A 20,177-nucleotide genomic window follows, 5' to 3' on the forward strand; every position below is an offset into this window, starting at 1 on the left:
ATCCTTGGAACCACGCAAGTTAATTGGCCCATAACTTAGATGCTTGTGGACGGTGGATGGAAGATAGTGAAAAAAGTCATCCGTTATGGGGATCGGAAGCATTTTACCGTTTGAAAGTGGTGCTCGAGCTGTCTCGAAACAAGTTGCGAATTCTAAAGAGCGAAGGTGAAACAGGGTATTCCGCGCAACGAGGGACCGCTGGTGCAAGGGCGTCCAGACGGGGAATAGGGTGCCGAGAAAGGAGATTTATAATAAGGCTGCAAAGATAGGTTAGGACCAAGCAGTGAAAAGACTAAATCAAACGATAGTTTTAAATTTTTACTTCAAAGGAGCCAAAAGAAGGAACTTGCTCCCCTTATTGGCCCGTCCCCTCCTTCTTCTGACTCCTCCCAACCACCTGTATAATGCTTCTCGCGAGATCTTGGGCCAGCTCCCGAAATTTAGCCACACAGGAGAAGCAAGGGTTAGGATGATTCATCCCTCACTGAGAGTAGTCCCCGGAACTGGCTGTCGGATAACCCGGAAGAGATAACCCGCGCGGGAGGAAGAGAGCGCCGGCCGCGCTGAGCTGAAGGAAGGGTCAGGTAGGGAGGAAAGCCGGGTACCGAAGGTAGAGCGGCCCTCAGGACCGTTCATCCCCAGCCGGGACTTCCCTTGCTCTTAGCCCAGGCCGGGAATGGGGGCATGAGGAAGATGAGGGAGACGGGAGGGATGAGCCCAACCTTCCCTGCTTGTGCTGGAGCCGAGGTCGCTCCAGCCCAGAGGTGAAAAAGAGGCAGTGCTGGCAGAGCTTCCTAACTATCATTTCCTACCCAGCAGGCAGGGGAGCTGTCTGGAAGGTCCCGAGCTTCAGCTCCAGGGCCGGGTCCAGTCATCAGGGATGCTAGATGGTCATCTGGACTTGACTCCGCACTGCGGTTCCCTCCAAACCTTTGTCCTCAAGCCTTCATCTCTCCCTCCCCTCCCCCCAGTCCCTTAGCAGATGATTTGGCTCCCCCTGAGTATTTTTATCCTATCTTCGTACCTCCAAACCTCTCTGCGTGTTCGTGAGCTCCCGTGGCTTCATGAAAGCCCACATTTATACAATAAGAAGGTTGGACTGAAACGAGGCCCATGATGCATTGGGTTTTACCCGGCCACTTGCATTGTGGGCTGCAGTCTGTGAAAATGAAGCTATAACTATTGCTTATAGCTTCTGTCTTCACATCCACCATCAACTTCTTTTTGCTTCATTTTCAGTCCTTTCCTGTCTTTTGCCCTCTTCCATTTCCAATACGATAGCCCTATGGTTTTTTGCTGTATTCCCGCCAAACTTCCAGAACCAGGCCCTGCTTCCATTCCCTTACCATCCATTCTTCTTGGCACAATATGTTTTCTAATTTCCATGCCTTACTGAAACTATTCCTTCAGGGAACATCAACGACCTTTGGATTATCAAATCCAGTGGCCTTTTCTTTGTCTTTATCCCTTAGGATTTCTTCACCATTTTATATGGCTCTCTCATTCTAGTAAGTCTAGAAACTATCTTGGCTTCTGTTACACAATTTCTTTCCTGCTTTTCTATTTTCTACTATGATAGTCTCTAATGATACTATTCTTTCACACTCTTGAGTCTTTCTGGTCCAATCCAAGTTCATTGTTTATCATCCCTTTGTATGTGATTCCCAAATCTACAGGTGTTGTTTCAGTCTCTTCTCTGATCTCCAGTACTTACATCATCAGCTATGCTGGATGGTCCAAATGTCTCACCAGCATGTCAGATATGAAATGTATGCAAAATCCATTCTCCTTAATCTGATTGGTTCTTTGTCATATATATATGAAAAAATACAAATTCTTTATTCTGGCATTTAAATTCTTTGATAGTCTGGTCCCATTGTAACTTCCTATTACTCCTTCACAAACTCAACATTTCAGTCAGATTGTACTATGGCAAAGCTTCTTAAACTGACCCCATATGTGGTTGTATTACTGAATTGGCGGTAGGGTGGGGTTTGCAAAATTGATTTGTTATCAATACATGTTGGATTTGTATACTTATTTCATATATCCATTTACCTGGGGTCACGTGAAAATATCTCAGGCAAAAAGGGGTCATGAGTGGAAAAAGTTTAAAAAGCCTTGTATTATGGGACTGTTGCTTGTCCTCATAGAGTACTTTGTCCCCATTTTCCTTTTCCCTGTAGTCTCCTTTTTTCTCTTTTTGTTTTTAACCTTTATCATGATTGTATGATTATCAGTTAAGCTCAGTTTGTATCCCCAGCAATTAGCATGGCATCTTTCACATCAATCCCAATCCTTAAGCAGATCATCTATTAACAAGCATGTGTTAAGTACTTATTATATGCCAAGAACAGATGAGGCCTTGGCAGATGCCTTCTAATCTTCTGCCTTCATTATATACTAACAAGATTCATAAGAAGTAATCGGTTTATTCTCTCCATCCCAGTAATACTGAATTAAAAGACAAATCTCCCTCCCCAAAGCCAAGTGTCTATTTTCTTATTCCCATGCATCTCAAACTTATTGATCCCCTTAATATCTTCTTCAGATCTGTTCATCTCTTTCCACTGTCCCTTCTGGAACTCCTACTTTAAGATCAATAAATATCCTTCCATTTTAGACTTCTTTCTCTTTTGTGAATTTGTTCCCTTTTCTGGTACTTAATAAGAATTGGCTCCTCACAGATGACAATGCATCCCTAATTAAACTTTACAGAACTGGTTGTATCTCCACTCAGCTACTGATTATCTGGTCCTGGTCTAGAAATTGAAATTCCTTATTTTCCATTACTATTTGCTGACTTTCTATTCCCATCATTTGACAATTCTTCTTTAATGGTTCAATCTATCCAGCTTCATCACCCACTCGAGCTTCTTGTAGCTTTTTGTTTTACAATCCTCAAGTTTTGTTCCTTTCATGAGTATAGTTCTTAATCCATAGTCTTCCTCTCTATCCCAGTTTCTGCCCCTTTACTAGGATACTTATATATTGTAAATTCTATATTCCACTCGATGAACTAGCCACTCCAAACCTTGTTTCTCTTCAAGTCTTCTAGAGCCTCTCTCTTTCCACCTTCTCAGCTGAGGACCTTGGCCTTAGACTTTGCCTGGAAAGTTGAAGTCATTTGCTGCAGCCTTTGTCTTCTATCTGTCTTTATTAGTTGCCTACCTTCTAAGCATCTTCACCAGCAATATGGGATCTTCACTGTCATCCTCACTCTTTTTAATCTTAAGTCTCTCCCTATCTATTGGCATCTTCCTTGCTGCCTACAAATCTGTCCATGTTTCTTTTGTCCTTAAAAGATTCTACCTGCTACCTATTATTCTCTCTCTTTCCCTTCTCAACTTTCTTGAAAAAAAACTGTGATCTTTTCTCAATCTTCATCTTTTTTACTGCCTCTACAGCAATTTATACATTCTCTGGGTTTTTATGTCTTTTTGTCTTGGTTCTACTCTTGCTGTCACTTTTCTGTTTTCTTTGCTAGAACTTTATGTCATAATCATTAATTATAATTATCCTTCATAGACTTTGTCTTGGACTACTTTTTTCTTCTCTGTTCTCTCTTTTGGTGATCCATCGGCTTGCATGAATTCTGTCATCAACTCAATGCCAGATGATTCTTAGATCTATAGCTATTTCTGTCCTCTCTGCTGAGTTTCAGGCCCTCATCATTAACTACCCATTAGACTTTTCCAACTGAAAGTCCATAGGCATCTCACCTTCAACAGAATTTGTTGTCTTGTCTTCAGAATTTCTCATATTTCAAACTTCTTTCTTAGTTAGAGCTACTGCCATTCTCCAGTTCACCAAAATCAGAATTTTGCCATCATCCTCATCTCCTTACTTTCACGCACTTCAAAGATGTCAGTCAGATACTGAATTTTATCTTTTCTCTATAACATATCATATATACATTCTTTTCTCTCCACTTGCTCTGATATCACCTTAGTTCAGTCCCTAATCACCTCTTGTCTTAGCTATTATAATGGAGACCAGTTAGTCTCTACCTGAAATCTCTTCTCATTCAAGTGTACCTTCCATATGCCAAAATTACTTTCTTTAAGTGCAGCCCTAATCATGTAATCTCTCCTCTTAAGCTCAGTTAATAAATTCCACTAGCTCCCCGTTGCTCCTAGGATCAAATGTAAACTTCTTTTTCATCATGTAAGCTTTTTTTTTTTTTTTTTAAACCAAAATCAATACTTCCTATGTTTTGAATCTTCTTATACTTTACTCCCATTCATACATTATAATCAGCAAAACAACCATGACAGAGCCATGTAACAAGAACCCAAAGAAATTCAGTGAGAGGGATATTCTTTTCATGAATACATATTCTCACCTCTTTCTATGGTTTTTGGGGGGTTTTTGTGTGTTTTTTTCCCCTTATATTCTACTATTATATGCCATAGAAGATCTGTCCAGTGTCCAATGTGTTAAAAGATTTCCTTTATGTATTGTTACATATTGGTTAACAGTACAGAATAGGATCATAAGTTTAGAGCTAAAGGTGGTCACCTTAGAGATAATCTGATTCAATTCCCTCATTTTACATTTGAGGCCCATTGAGATTGAGCAGCTTGCCCAAGGTCTGTCAGTTGGCTAGCATTTATTAAATGCCAGGCACTGTACTAAGTGGTGGGGGACACAAAGAAAGACAAAAAAACCCAGTTGTTGCTCTTAAATAGTTCACAGTCAAATAAGGGGAGGAAAAACACACAACTCTGTAAGCATAGATTTATCTAGGATATCTAAGATACATTAGGAGTAGTTGCAGAGAGAGGGTACTGAAGTTAAGGAGGATTGGGAAAGGCTTCTTGCAGAAGAAAGTTTTCTTCAACTGACATTGAAGAAAGAAGGTAAGAATAAGAAGAAAGAGAGTTCCAGGCAGGAAGGGTAGCCGTAAAAATGCAGAGTCCAGAGATAAAGTATCTTACTCCCCTAAAAGGAAGAAGGCCTATGTCACTGGCTCACAGAGTAAGTAGAGATAGGAAGGAAAGGTAGGAAGAGAGCACAAAAAACGGCAAGTGGCAAAGCTGACAAGAAGAATCTAATGTTAGCTGTTTGTTTCTAGTTCTTTTGATGGTCTTATTAGACTTCCAAAGGAAATGATAATTGTGTTACTCTTAATCATTTCTTTTTCTTGAACATTAACAGCTTATTTAAACTGTTTTGCCTCAAATGTCATACCAACTCTCTTAATTTATTCTTTATTTTTTTTGCTGAGGCAATTGGGGTTAAGTGACTTGCCCAGGGTCACACAGCTAGGAAGGGTTAAGTGTCTGAGACCAGTTTTGAACTCAGGTCCTCCTCACTTCAGGGCTGGTGCTCTATCCACTGTGCCACCTAACTGTTCCCTTAATTTATTCTTTATTCTGGTTTGGTAATGATTTTGATCTTTGCTCCAATAAGTTATTGTGTGAATGTACATAAACAACTGATTGCATTTCTGAAAAATATAAATTGATAACAAATTGTTATTTTCCTGCCTCAAAATGTAATCACTTTAATTTTTTATGATTTTACATGGTTTTTGGCAGGTCTGTACCATCTCTATTCCAAAGATAGTATTCATGAGTCTTTTTTTTTTTTTAAATAACTTTTTATTGACAGAACCCATGCCAGGGTAATTTTTTACAACATTATCCCTTGCATTCACTTCTGTTCCAATTTTTCCCCTCCCTCCCTCCACCCCTTCCCCCATTTGGCAAACAGTCCTATACATATTAAATAAGTTACAGTATATCCTAGATACAATATATATGTGCAGAACCGAACCGTTCTCTTGTTGTACAGGGAGAATGGGATTCAGAAGGCATAAATAATCTGGGAAGAAAAACAAAAATGCAAGCAGTTTATATTCATTTCCCAGTCTTCTTTCTTTCGGTGTAGCTGCTTCTGTCCATCATTGATCAATTGAAACTGAGTTAGATCTCTTTGTCGAAGAAATCCATTTCCATCAGAATACATTCTCAAACAGTATCGTTGTTGAGGTATATAATGATCTCCTGGTTCTGCTCATTTCACTTAGCATTAGTTCATCTAAGTCTCGCCAATCCTCATGAGACTTTATGGTTTATAAGTTCTAAACTCCTCTGAGAGAGAAAGTAAGTCCAGGAATAAAAAAAACCTCTTGTTTTTCCAGCATATGTCTCTATTCTTTCCTTTGCCCATCTATTCACTGAAGTCACTGAATATTAAAATGTTGGGGGCAGGGAGCGAAGAAGAGGAAGGTGCAACACTAATATTAACAAGTATACTACCAGGTAGGAATGACTGAGGACAAAAGAACCATCCAATACAAGTATTCTAGGAAAATTTAAGTATAATATAATGTAGTCAGGGTGGAAAAGATTCCCTTCCAATTCTGAAATTCTGTGGGAGGACAACTGGGCTCTTCTGCTTTCCTCCATCTTGTAGCCTGGAGGGCCTGCTAGAAATAGGACTTGTAGAACAGCAAAATGTCTGGAAGGCCATGTGGCTTAACAACATTTTTTTCTGACTACAAGTGAGGCCTATGAAACCAATTAGAATATATAGCTCTACTGAAAATTGAAGTTTCTTTGCTTGAAATTGTATGGAGCAAGCAATGTGGTTCCTCAGAAACTCTTGTTAAAGTAAGAGAAGCCTTAGGCCTCAGTTTTGATTTTTTTTCATGTGATCTTGAAGAAATGAAATTTTTTACGTAGTTACCTCATCTCTAGTCAGCTCATTATCATCCCACCCGCCATATAAGGGAAAAGTAACTGCAAGAGCCAATCTAAACTAAAAGCTTTGCATAAAGGGATCTTGGGGAGGGGTCGGGTAGTGCTTTTTTATTTAACTGAGCTCTCCTGTGAATTTGGCCTCCTCCTTCTGAACTTACCAGAGGTAAGGACTGCCTGCTTCTCGAGATTCTAATAAAACCTTTCAACCTTCATTTTAAGAGATCTCCGAGTAGTCATTTTGGGTTAGGGTCCCTGTACCCCACGCAAAATGAAACTGAATTCTATTTAGGCAAAAGATGTGCTTATAGTTATGGGAAACCCAACAGAAAAACAGTGATTTGGGGAAAAGTTACTCAAGCTCATGGAAATAGTGGAATAGTTTGAAGCAGTCTTCCTGCTAATGCCATTGGACACAGGTGTTAAATCATGCTCTCTCCATGAGGATCTAGAATATGAAAACTGCTTAAATAAAATTACACTTTTTTTTTCCAATGTTAAAAAAAGACAACTAGACAAGGACTTAAAAGGATCTGGGTTTTAATTCCTGCTGGGCAATTTGTTTTGTCCAAAGTATAGACAGACCATATAAGCCCTTTTTCAGTTTATATACATCTACACAATAGTATTTTCCTGCCTCCATTACAGAGTGGTAGCGAAGATCAAATGAGATAATCTCTCTTGAGTCCTCCATTCCTAAATCACCAGCTACTTATCAGACAAATCTACCTGAGTAGGAAATATGTCACATCTAAGGTGAAATTCATTATCTTCTACTCTAAACCCATCTCTATCACCATTCTTATAGTTACCTAAATTCATAACCTTGGAATTTTCCTCAACTCCTCTTTCCCTCAGATTCAGTATGTTGCTGTCAATTCTATTTACACAGAATTCTCAAACTCACTGCTTTTTCCTTAGTTACACAGAGAAGTGTTTCCCAATACATAATGACTTCTAATACATATTAACAAGATATTACAAAATGAAAAGTAATCCAAAGGAGGATTTCAAGTTTTAAGTCAAGATAACAAGCATTTATTAAATGCTTACTATATGCCAGATACTGTGGTAAATTATGGGGATAAACACAAAAATCAGTTCCTTTGAGAAACTCAAGTCTGATGGATGAAAAACATGCAAACTATGTAGAAACAAAATCCAGACAAGATAAATTGTAGATAAAAGAAAGGCACTAAGATTAAGAACTGAGAAAGGTTTCCTGTAGAAGTTGGGAAAGAAGAAAATCAGGAAGCAGAAGTGAAAAATGAGAGAATTCCAAATCTGGGGCACAGTCAGCAATGAAAATGCACATAGTTGAAAGATATAGTGTCATGTAGCAGGAACATCAAAGAAGATGGTGTCATTGGGTCACAGAATAGGAGAGGAATAACATGTTAAAAATATATATAAAGGTAGAAAGGGGCCAGATTATGAAGGATTTTGAAAGCCAGAGAGGATTTAATATTGGTGGTTTTAGATTTGGAGTTGGGGTTTGACATTGTCAGATCTGCACTTTAGAAAATCATTTTGACAGCTAAGTGGAGAATAGACAGGAGTTGAAGAAGAGGCTTGAAGTCAGGAGAAAATCTGTTGTAGTAGTGCAAATATGAGGTGAAGGGGTCTGTTCCAGGATGGTAGCAAATGTCAGAGGAAAAAGGGGGTGGCTTATATAAGAGTTGTTACAAAGCTAGAGACAATAAGATTTTTCAGATGGTTGAATGGAGGGGATAGTAGTGGTAACATTAATCTAGAGTCAAGGATGATATCTGGGTTCTTGATGACTGGGAGTGGCGATACACAATAATAAAGAAGCAGAAAGTATAAAATAGCTAAGTGTAAAAACAGACACAGAAACTATATGAACATAAACATGAGACAATTCTTATATAAATTCAAACCTACATAATTGAAGTAATATTTATTTTTGATGGGTAGGTAAAGCCAATACAATTTTAAAGATGATGATTTTGCCTAACCTATTTATTCAATGTCATACCAATAAAATTACTAAAAAATTATTTCACTGAATTATGGAAGAACAAAAAGGTCAAGTTTTCTTGAAATAGAAATTTATTATTTTGTATTGGATCCTCTTTTATGGTCTGCTGTTTGGGGGTTAAAATAAAAAAAAATTACCCCAAAAAAATAATAGTGAGGAAGAAAGGAGGGTTTGAGGAAAGATAGGGAATTCAGTTTCAGACATGTAGGTCTGAAGTTTAAGTTAACTCACAGATGAATATATTGATTTTTTTATATTGTAGCCATACATACTTAAGAGGGTGACTGGTCGGAAGAGGATGACTGGTACCATCCCTGTAGGAGGAAGCTGTTTGTGAATGAAGAGATGATGATGATAGCTGGTATTTATATAGCATAAGTTATATAAATATATAGGATAGGTACGTTTGCAAAAAAAACTATAAATATTTCATTTAATTTTCACAACAACGCTAGGATTATTATCCCCATTAACTGAGGTAGAAGACTTATTCAAAGTCACCCATCTGTGGTCTGAGACCATATTTGAACTTGTATATTCCTGACTCCAGGTTCAATACTCAATCCATTGTACTGCTAGATGCTAGGTTGAAACAGATTTGAAGAGGAAAGAAAAAAAATGATGGGGAGAGGTGGAGTATTGAGATTAAACTCTTTAGAAAAAATTTCATCTGGAAAAAAGTGGTTGGATTAGTTGACATATATGGTACCTTCTGACTCTCAAATTATGATCCTGATATATTAAAGTGAAATCAGAGTTGAAGAATTCTTAGTCTCTGGTGAATTGAAGATGATCACAAGAATTATAAAGTTTGAATATCAAGTATTGAGAGAACTGTTTAGATGCATGAAAATAGTGCTAATTGTTCTGATATGGAAGTGGTAGTAATAGAGGTGATGAATGACCAAGAGTTGAGGTTCAAAAATAATGGGAGTTGGAGGACAGTCAGCTTTGCTTTTAAATTATCCTGGACCCCCTACTGGATTAAGGCATGCTTGACAGTGTGGAAAGAACATTGGTTTTGGAGTCAGACATAGATCAAATCCTGATTCTAGCTCTTATTAGGTAATTAGTAATGTCCATAAGAAAGTGTTCATACCTCCCTCTCATATATATGTTTCCTCTTCTATGAAACAGAGGCTAAATTAGATGATCTTCAAAATCCTCTGGAATGTAGTAATTTACCCATCCTCTGAGTCAAAGCATTGCCTTTAAGGGCATTGGAAGATTTTTGTATTTATGGTTTGGGAAACTTATTTTTTCCCCCTTCTATCTAAAGCAAAGACGGGTATATAAAGTCAGGATGTGGTAATAAGCTAAAATGCAGTAGTGACAACTGTGTGTCACAGTATCCTAGCACATTGTTGAAACTACCTTTACCAATATATATAGGACTGCTTGCCATCTAGGGGAGGGGATGGAGGGAGGGAGGGGAAAAATTGGAACAGAAGCGAGTGCAAGGGATAATGTTGTAAAAAAAATTACCCTGGCATGGATTCTGTCAATATAAAGTTATTATTAAATGAAATAAAATAAAATATAAAAAAGAAAAAAAAGAAACTACCTTTACCTACCTACAGAGAGCCTTTAGATCCTGGAAGCATTTTGATGAAATATCCAACCCATTTTTGTCTTATGTCGACAATAAAATTGGGAAGACACTTTAAAAACTGACTTTCTTTTGGGCCCAAGAACCCCAAATTATCTAAATTACCTAAATAGCTCTACCTTGTGTGCTTTAGGGCCTGAGGGAAAATTTTGAGCAGATGCATTCAAAACAAAGTTGCTTTTTTTTTGCATGTTTTTAGATATTGACTCAGAAGTATATTAGAAATTATGTCAATGGGTTTACTTGTTGCTGAAATAGTTAACTGTTATTTCTTTCCCTTTAGGTATTTTCCAAGTCTGAGCATGGATTACTTGGCTCACCCTGGCACACTTGGCCTGGCTGCTGGAGTTGCCTGTGGCATATGTTTGGGCTGGGGCCTCGGAATCCGATTTGGAGTAACCCCCAGGACCCCATCAGTGAGTAGTTCAAATCCAATGAATAAGAAAAGCCCAGAGGCCCACACTGAAGCCAGCATCTTGGGAGAAAGTGGGGAGTTCAAGATGATTCTTGTTGTCCGCAATGATCTGAAGATGGGGAAGGGAAAAGTGGCAGCTCAGTGTTCTCATGCTGCTGTTTCTGCTTATAAACAAGTACAAAGAAGAAATCCAGAGCTTCTGAAAAAGTGGGAGTACTGTGGTCAGCCCAAAGTGGTGGTCAAAGTGCCTGATGAAGAGTCTCTAGCTGAATTGCTTACTCATGCCAAAGTGCTAGGACTAACTGTGAGCTTAATCCAAGATGCTGGGCGTACTCAGATAGAACCAGGCTCTCGGACTGTCCTAGGAATTGGGCCAGGACCAGCAGATTTAATTGACAAAGTTACTGGCCATTTAAAACTTTATTGAGTTGCATTTTGTATGGTGGTGGGTCCAAGGGTTCTTAGACTCAACTTCCATTGTGTTCTGACAGTGAAAGACAACCTACCCTTTTAACTGTTTTTTAACTTGAGTTCTTGGAATGATAATAAAGTTTGTTCTGGTTTTCAGATCACCTGCCTCTAATTTTTCTAATAAGCATATCCCATTGAAATAATAGGCTAATATTTGATTTTAAACACAGAACTGACCCTATTACTAAGCATCTAGGCAAAAAAAAGTCCATTTGCAATACAAATGATTTTTGATCCATTGATACTACTGTAGTAAAACATTTCCCAGTGTCACTGTGTACCTTACCAGAGACATTTAGGATTTTAATGCTTCCTCTTCAAGATCTGTGGTAGTATTTGGTGTAGTTCTAGTTCTAAGATAGTGTCTTAAGGTGAAAAGTATTTACCTTTGGTCTATTCCATATAGAGAATGCTGGGGAGGGAGAGGGAAGCTGTTACAATGAGAATGATGTCACATTAGCAACTGTCTCTAAACTGTTTATGCCAGACTTCAAAGTGATGCAACATCATGTAACAAAGACCAGGTCAACTCAATCCCCAATTCTTTGTTACCTTTATTCTTTTTTTTTGGGCTTTTGTCATCCCACTGCGTCAGAAGCAAAAGAGGGCTAAACTTGAATTATAGTACTCTGGCTCAGCTCAGATCATGTCTTGAAATTTAGCATATGATCTTGAATTTGATACCCATTTAACTCCAATATGTTTCTTAGCCAGTGGGCTCTCCATTTTCCCCAGGACGACCTAAAATTTTCCAAATAGTTGACAAAATTTGACAAAATGTGTCTAACCTATCAAAATCCCCAAGTTTCTTTCAGAAAGTTTCAGCTACTATGTGGTATAAATTGAAAATACAGAAATTTGCCCATTATTTCTTGAAAGCAGTTCTATTTAGGAATTTTTTTTTCAATAGTATTTCCTCCCAAACCCACATATTAAGCCTATCCCTTTTGTAACTTTACCTTTTATAATTGTTACAGTAACTCAAATGTTACAGAATTTAGGACTTTTGAAGTTCAGTCCCAGTGTTAAGATACTTGCCAAGCTTAATTTAAAAATTGATGGATACAGTAAAGCAATCCTGCGAGTTAGGCTGTCTTATCCCCACTTTATAAAGAACATGAATTCTTCAAGATAGAAGGTGGTGAAACAACTTAACTTGCCCATGCATGCTACAAAGTCAACTTATCTCAACTTCAAGTTCAGGCAAGACACGAGCTGCCTTTTAGCTATGGACAGCTATAATACAGTTCAGATTCTTGAATCTTGCTGAAAACAAGGTAGTGAGAATTGTGTCATGCATGTTTTTCATTTCACAAACTATCCATTTCTACTGAGTTTGTCCAGATAAAATGCTGGAGAAATTTGTAGACTCTATGCATCTTAGGGGGAGGGCTGTGGGGACTAAATGTGGATTCATCTTTTTAATTTGCTTGCTTTTTGTTTCTCTTCCCTTCCCCTCCCCCCCTTTTTAATCTGATTTTTCTTGTGCAGCATGGCATTTGTGGAGGTATGTGTAGGGGAATTGTCCATGTTTGTCACATGTTATATTGCTTGCTGTCTGGGAGGAGGTGTTGAGGGAAGGGAGAGAGATTTGGAACACAGGATTTTATAGGGGTGGAGGTTGAAAACTACCTTTGCATATATTCTAAAGACAAAAAACTATTAAAACAATTACTTTGCAACATGTTATATAATGAGCTATTAAGGATTGTAGTGTAGCTGCAACTGGCAATCATTTTATAAATATGAATAAAGTATTCTAAAATATAAACATGCACATATATATTGCATCTAGGATATACTGTGACATATTCAACATCTATAGGACTGCTTGCCATCTGGGGGAGGGGAGAGAGGGAAAAAGTTGGAACAGAAGTGAGTGCAAGGGATAATGTTTGTAAAGAAATTTTTTTCAAAATAAAAATTTTTAAAAAATAAATATAAACAAAAAAAGATATGACAGATTATCCAGCTATGAATCAGAAAAGCCATGAATTTCTTGTACCAGTATTTTGTTTAGATCAAATTATATGACTGACTAAACACAAGAGCTTCATTTTAAACTAAGCTATAGCATAAAAGCAAAAACATCTGACTAAAACCTAGGATATACTTCCATAATTCCTATGTAGTTACATCTAACGTAGGAAGTGAGAAGCAGCATAGCCAAAGAGGTCTTGATTTGGAGTCAGGAATGCCAGAGTGCTGTCACTGGACACATAAATTGTATGGCCCTAGACAAGTCATTAAGTCACAAAAGAGTAGAGGGGATCTGCCTTAGTGATGGGAAATTTCACACCAGAATTTTCTTCCCAAACAGAAGGTACATGGACATAATGGAATAGTTTCATTTTCTTATTGTCAAATTTGACCTTTCTCCCATGCCACCAGTTTCTTTACTTTGGGAGGGACCCAAATTAAATGCACTCCCCGAAACACTGAAATTGAAAGTAAATATTAACATTTGCACTCTACAAAAAGATTTCCCTTACATAGGAACATAATACATATTTAAAGCCATATATACTTGCAAACTACAGTTGCCACAACATGCCTGGGAAACGTTATAATGTGAAAAATGAATGATTACTTTCTTATGGAGTCTACCAGGCAGAAAGACTAGGGTATAGGAGAGAAATAACAAGATTAATGGTCTTTACATTTTTTATATTAGATCTCTGAAGATCACAATCTTGATGTTATCATGAAGAGAAAGCAGGGTCTTAACTACAATAAAGAGAATTAAAAACTAAACCTAAAAAACTACTAACTGAAACTATTAAGGTAAATTTAGGGAAAAAAAGGGACCTGCTGTTAACAGCAATTTTTCCTTTATAGATATTTCATGAAGTGACTTTTCTAGTCAATTTTACAGGTATATAGGTAAATCTATACCCAGGTAGAGAGTAACAGAAAATATCTCATGCTAATACTCTTAAAGCAAGAGACAAGACCATATTAGTTTTATTCAAAGGATCTGTCTTTTACTTATGTATAGAGTCTTCACAGATGGCTACAGAAGTTGGCAATTAAACAACAAAACCTGCTGGTTTATCTTATTTGTGTGCCAGTGATTTTTAGAAAATAATTTAACGTATTAGTAACTGCCATAAAAGGTAGCACTTTTTAAAAGTAATTTATCCCTATTTGGGGTGACCTGGTAGACTAGACATAGGTGACACAAAGCACTAACTGCATGTTCAAACAGGATAAAAAGTATTCGAGAGTCAAACATTTAAGTTTTTATTTAAAGCTAATATTAAGGCAATTTTTAACACACCTAAACATGATCTGTTAATTTAACTGAAATACTTGGATACAAATCTAAAGTATCACTCAGTTAACGTAGTGGATAGATTGCTGAAATGTAGTCAAATTTACATTGCTCAGTTCTTTACGGTATCTTAACTATAGGAATACACACTGTAGAATGCATAGTTCTGCATTATTTGAGACGGTCTCAATCTTTACTTATCCCTCTCTATTAAGATATCCTGCTACTATTTAAGTTTTAGCCCAATGTGAAACCCTGCCACATCTGCTGATCTGGCTTATGTTAAAGTTAGGAAAATACATAATTAAAACTGCCATTATACAGGATATGTCCACAGTCCAGTAATTTATTTTAAATTTGAGTAATTTCAAATTGCACAACCAAAACTGAACAGCAATATTTTGTTTGAATTCTCTCTTCTGTACACTCAGTGATCTAAAACACCACAATATCCAACATACACAAACCTTGGGGAAGGGTTAGTAAATACACATGGATTGGAATCATGGTGCTCTTTGTTCCTGAATGGAATGGTCCCACAAAAAAAGCACAGGATACAGCACAACATAAGGGCATCTGTTACATATGGAGTGAGCAAAACACGCTAGCATTTCTATATGTGTAACTTTAAACCTGCATAGGTTAGAGGGCCTTTTATGCTCATTTTAAAATATCAGGCAAAGTTGTCTGTATGCACTTTAAAGTAATTTGAAGAGCTATGCAATCCAACCAGTGTAGGAGATGCTGATTAGTGTTGTCTTTGTTGTCATTGGCAGTCCTGCATGGTCAAATACCAATTTTTGCTTTAGCTTTTCTTTGAATATACAATAAGACTTAAATGCATTTAGACAGTACATATTTTAAGCTGGTCGCGTACACTGAATTTAAGAGATTTGATATTAGAGTTTTTTTTTTTTTTTTTATAAACACTACAGAGTGCAAATCAAGTTCTTCACAACAGACTGTTTGAATGTTAAGCAGTTCTGTAAAGGAGGAGGGGGAGGAAAAAAGCCCACATGAACAAACATTTAAACTATTCCCCTTTGAAAATAAATTCTAAGATGATGTGGAATGTGAAATAAAGGTTCAAACATAGGTGATCCAAGTTTGCGCTAGGAAAAAAAAAAGTCCTTCATGAAACAAAAGTTACAAGAACACGAAGCAAAAACTCTTGCTTTTTTCCCTGTTATGAACTGAGAGGTGGGTAGGGACGGTGGAGTTTCAGTAAGAAGATAGCCAGCTACAGGATCCATTTTCTGCCTCACATGCTGTATCCAAAGCCAGGTTGTGGCTGCCCATAGGGAGGTGCAGTGTAGCCATAGCCAAAAGGTGCTTGTGGAGGAACTGCCACGCTGGGCCCTGCTGTCAACATCAACTGTGGCTGACCTATAAACAAGAGAAAAGCAACTGTCATTGCCACATTAAAATGGGTTTCAGAAAATACCAAATGAAATTCAGCGTTCTAAATAGTCTAAGACTGTTCTCTTTTATTATTTACTCAACTATCTTTTACTGGCTGCTATATGAAAAGTACCGGTGTTGTTAAAAAGAGATTAAAGATAGACCATTCCTCCAATGACTTTAAAATGTAGGAGACACAAGATGTGTGCAAACAATGTAGAGGCAAAGTTAATAGAATAAAAAGTTTATAGCACACAAGCATTCTACTATGGAGAGTAGAGTGAATTTGAGAACCCTACCAATTTTTTGAAGTTCAGCTCAAAGGGGAAAAATATAAGGCTTTTCAATATGAGAAAAGAGCATGAAGAGGGGGAAAAAATACAGACAGCTGGAAAAGCATTGATGTCCAAGAGGATGGAATCATCCAGCCGAGTAAAAACAATAGGGTAATAAAAACTGGCTAAGAGTTATATGTATGCCAATGTGTACCTAAGTGCTCAAATACTATATTCCAACAACAAAATGCTTTTAGCTTTATTTTGCTCAAGCTAATAAAATCTGACTAATAAATACCCAACTTCTTTACCAAGATTATTTGGATATGCAATGTTCAGTTGAGTAATGCCTTCTGAACCCTTCTAGCAAAGATATGTTTCTAGGAAAGGGGAAATCTGACAAGAGATAGAAAAAAAAATTCCAAATATCATTAACTTTGAAATGCATGAGATTGAAGTAACTTAAGTACTATAGTAACAGTTTCCTCAGTGAGGCTGTTGTCCATAGATTATCTGTAGGAAACTTGACTTATTAAAAAACTTCCCTAAAGACACTTGTGCTATAGAGAATCATCTTCTCAGAGCTAAAATCTACATATGCATGCCAATGCAACAGTGAGAAAAATCATACCAACTATATCAATCTGAAGTGTTTTATCTAAATTCCTAAATTATCTAAATTGCCTCAGAAATTTTTTTGCAACTACTTCAATACAAATAATAGAAAATGAAACAGACACATACTACAAACTTCAAAAAGCTTTTAAGTTTAAATTTTCAGATCAAATATTCTATTTACCCAATTTAACCAAGATTTAACTTTTATTTAAGAAGTAATCTGGGAATTCATAATAAATTTCAAAAATTCAAAGAGAGAGTGTGTGTGTGTGTGTGTGTGTGTGTGTGTGTGTGTGTAGATAAGTAAATGGGGTACTCACATTAATCTAGGACACTGTCCATTATCTTGACCAGCTGGAAGTACATCAGTCATTCTTAGGGTCTAATCCCAATAATGACTGGCACAACTTTGACCTATTTTGTTTCCAAGCTAGATTGGTTAAACCTACTTAGTCTGATGTCCTCCTGCTTCTAAAGACTCCCCATAATGACTGGAGACTTAGAGTGAATAAATAATTGGCTTAAGCTTAATGCAGCTTAGATGTTTTGAGATCAAGTGATTCAGTAGCAGTAGGCTCCATCTTTACCCTCCCACCCTGTACCAAGGATTAAAAGTGTGTATCATATCTGGCAGTAGTGCTATGTTTTAAAAAAAAAAATTTTCCATAGGCAAAATTAGTCGCTTTCTAAATATTCCTTGAGCTACTGAGGTTAATTTCAATTTATTATTTGACAGAACTTAATTTATTAACTTATTGAGAATCCTACATATTTTTTCATTCATTAACTATACTAGTCAATCAAGTAGTCAAATACATACTATTTGACAAATGGAATCAAAAGTTTACTGGAGGTAAACTGAGAGATGATAGCCCATCTTTGTCTCTAATACTAATTTGAAAATTAAATGTCATAAAGAATGCAATTTTTCTAAGTTCTATACCTAGATACATAGAAATTTAGATGGAAGGTAAATTCTCTAACCCCTTCACTGTTAAAAAAAATTTGGTTCATTTGGATATGCCATCAGTGCAGGAATAGTAATTTAAAAAAAATTTTTTTAAAACACTAAATGATCAAGCAGCATACTAATAACATAAATTTGTTAGGAGTAGTGTTCAATATGAAAACAAGTAGTGCCTAGAGAATTTTTTCATGGGTTTTCGAGAGATGATAAATAACTGATGCTTTCCTTTGGTTTGTCTTTTCACAAAAAATGGATAAAGGCTAAGTTTCTTATTCATCCACTTCTATTTCTACTTTATAGTATAGTTTTTAGAGAAGTTTAAATCCATCCACTATTTATATCAACTAATCAATTCACTTTACTATTTATATCAGCAGCAAAATGGCATTACCATAAACGATAGGTTGCGTTTCTGTAGCCTGTTCCTCTTCTTTTCTCAGAGATTCGGAGGCATCTAGTTTATCCACCTGGAGGAAAAGTGGTAATGTTAATCAACACCCAAAAAGGTTTCATACACCTATTTTTTTTCTGGCAGAAAGTGGAAAAGCCTTAGTGTGTTAAATACTGTCAAAACCGGACTTGAAAGAACATTCTCAGGCCCCCTCAGATTCAAATGGCTATGGTCATACATCAGTCAAGGTCGTTTTTCAGCATTGTTGTTATAAACCCTCAAGAAGGAGGGATTTATAACTGTCAAAAGCTTACGCCAGGCTAAAACTGGACATGCTAGGATGCAGCCTGAGGGGAGGAGGAAGAGGAGAGGGAACCATTTTAACTGAAGTTTGCCTCCTAGTTAACTGGACCAAAAGAAACTGATGAATTCTTGGAAAAGATGAGAGCATTTCTTACCAAAAATAAGTAGCTTTCTAAAAATGTAAAAATCAGCAGGCTAACTTGGCAAAGATCAACAATGACACTGTAAACTATGCTTTGTCAAAACTGTATCGCTCCTGATGATACAGGTTAAATCTTTCAAGATCTAAGAGACTCCAGATTTCATTTTCTTTTTTTAAATGGCTATATATTAATATTACATGATTTCTACCTGGCTTTATTTTGACAAAATTCTTCTTGTACATATAATTATACTTTTAAGGCCAGAAAAAGATTATGAGAGACAATATAATGGAAAACTGACCTGGCTCAGAAGGACCTGAGTTCAAGTCTCATCTCTGACCCAGTAAAGTGACACTAAAGCTACTCAGAATAGCAATTGCAGAAAAGGTGTTTATCTGAATTGATAAAGGAAGTTCCTCATATAGGAATTTTCCTTACCAATAAAGCACAGATGATTGCCCATTCTGCAAAGACTAATATATTAGCTACATTGATACTCTAACACAACATGTGAGAGAAAGCAACAGGAACCCAGAAATAGGGCAGGGAAAGAGTCCACTCAAAGGAAATGTAGAAATGGGGGATCAGGGATGCAGTGTGTGTGTGTGTGTGTGTGTGTGTGTGTGTGTGTGCGCGCGCGTTTTTTAAGGGATAAGCTGTATTGTATTACTGGGGCTTGACCAACAACATAGGAGACTACAAAGAATAGCTTTGATCTATTATTATATATGTATGGCCAAGACTCCCTATTATATTATGTCTTACTTTTAGAACATAATGTACATGATTTTTCAAAGTCATGGTACCTTGATATACAATAAAGGGGAAAAAAGTTTAGTATCTTTCAAAAAGACATGTGGAGTTATAAACACCAAAATGTTATGAAAAGCTGTAATAATCCAGACAGGTAGATAAATATATGGCTGTTAGAGTGTAAACCTTAGCTTTGAGGTTTCACAATGGAAAGCATGATAGCTAGGTTTGGCTCACACACTTACTAACAACTGTTATCCTGGCCAAGCAACTGAACCTCCTGAACCTCTCTTAGGTTTAGTTTCTAAGCAAAATGGATAGTCATAGTACCTACCTCAAAGGATTGTACTCATATAAAATATATATATATAAAGTCCTTTGTCAACTTTAAAATGCTGTATGTGTTAGTAATTAAAGCATTAGCTATTGTTTGATTTTCCAAAAGTTAATTCTCTGCCCACAGTGCATCCGATGGTGAAAGGTTGTCATGTACTTAGTATTTTATATTAAGCTATAATCCATAATAATAATGCAAAAAATCAGTTTGCCTACAGAAATTAAAATGTAAGCTGAAGGTCAACCACAGACTTCAGATGATATGGGGTTATCCTTCCCCAGGAAAGTATTCTTCAAAAGGTAAAGAAAAGAATATCACAGCCTAGATGTTTATGTCCCAAAATACTCTAAAAAATGACACTACAGACTATTGGGTAAGCATTATTAAAAGTATCCAAAAATATAATAACTGCAAACTAAACTTTATCCATCAAAATAAATTCACAGCTAGAAAGTCTTAATAAAACTCTACACCATCAAATTATTACTTGGGATCTTATGAACCCCCCCCC

General features: G+C 36.7%; 2 protein-coding genes across 4 annotated transcripts in view; one reads left to right on the forward strand and one right to left on the reverse strand.

Moving 5' to 3' along the window:
* The first annotated feature begins 117 nt into the window (after nt 1-117).
* Nucleotides 118-11,302, forward strand: PTRH2 (peptidyl-tRNA hydrolase 2). 2 transcript variants are annotated; one of them, XM_051994135.1, is made up of 2 exons: nt 118-584; nt 10,602-11,302. In XM_051994135.1, the coding sequence occupies exon 2, from the start codon at nt 10,621-10,623 to the stop codon at nt 11,158-11,160; it is 540 nt and encodes a 179-aa protein (XP_051850095.1). In that variant the 5' UTR covers nt 118-584; nt 10,602-10,620; the 3' UTR covers nt 11,161-11,302. The 2 variants fall into 2 exon arrangements, with proteins under 2 accessions (XP_051850095.1, XP_051850096.1); XM_051994136.1 differs by lacking the exon at nt 118-584 and adding an exon at nt 3,451-4,862.
* A 3,121-nt stretch (nt 11,303-14,423) lies between these two features.
* Nucleotides 14,424-20,177, reverse strand: part of CLTC (clathrin heavy chain) — a 75,544-nt gene continuing 69,790 nt past the window's right edge. For both annotated transcript variants that reach the window (XM_051994130.1, XM_051994131.1), the window contains 2 exons: nt 18,131-18,206; nt 14,424-15,864 (listed from right to left, as the gene is read on the reverse strand). In XM_051994130.1, coding sequence (XP_051850090.1) covers nt 15,740-15,864; nt 18,131-18,206 — 201 coding nt within the window. In that variant the 3' untranslated portion in view covers nt 14,424-15,739. The remainder of the gene's footprint in view (nt 15,865-18,130; nt 18,207-20,177) is intronic.

Source organism: Antechinus flavipes, chromosome 4 (genome assembly GCF_016432865.1).
Source record: "Antechinus flavipes isolate AdamAnt ecotype Samford, QLD, Australia chromosome 4, AdamAnt_v2, whole genome shotgun sequence".
Classification (NCBI taxonomy): domain Eukaryota; kingdom Metazoa; phylum Chordata; class Mammalia; order Dasyuromorphia; family Dasyuridae; genus Antechinus; species Antechinus flavipes.

Coding starts and splice junctions, on each gene's coding strand:
- PTRH2 (XM_051994135.1), top strand. CDS start 10,621: ATGGATTACTTGGCTCACCCTGGCACACTTGGCCTGGCTGCTGGAGTT.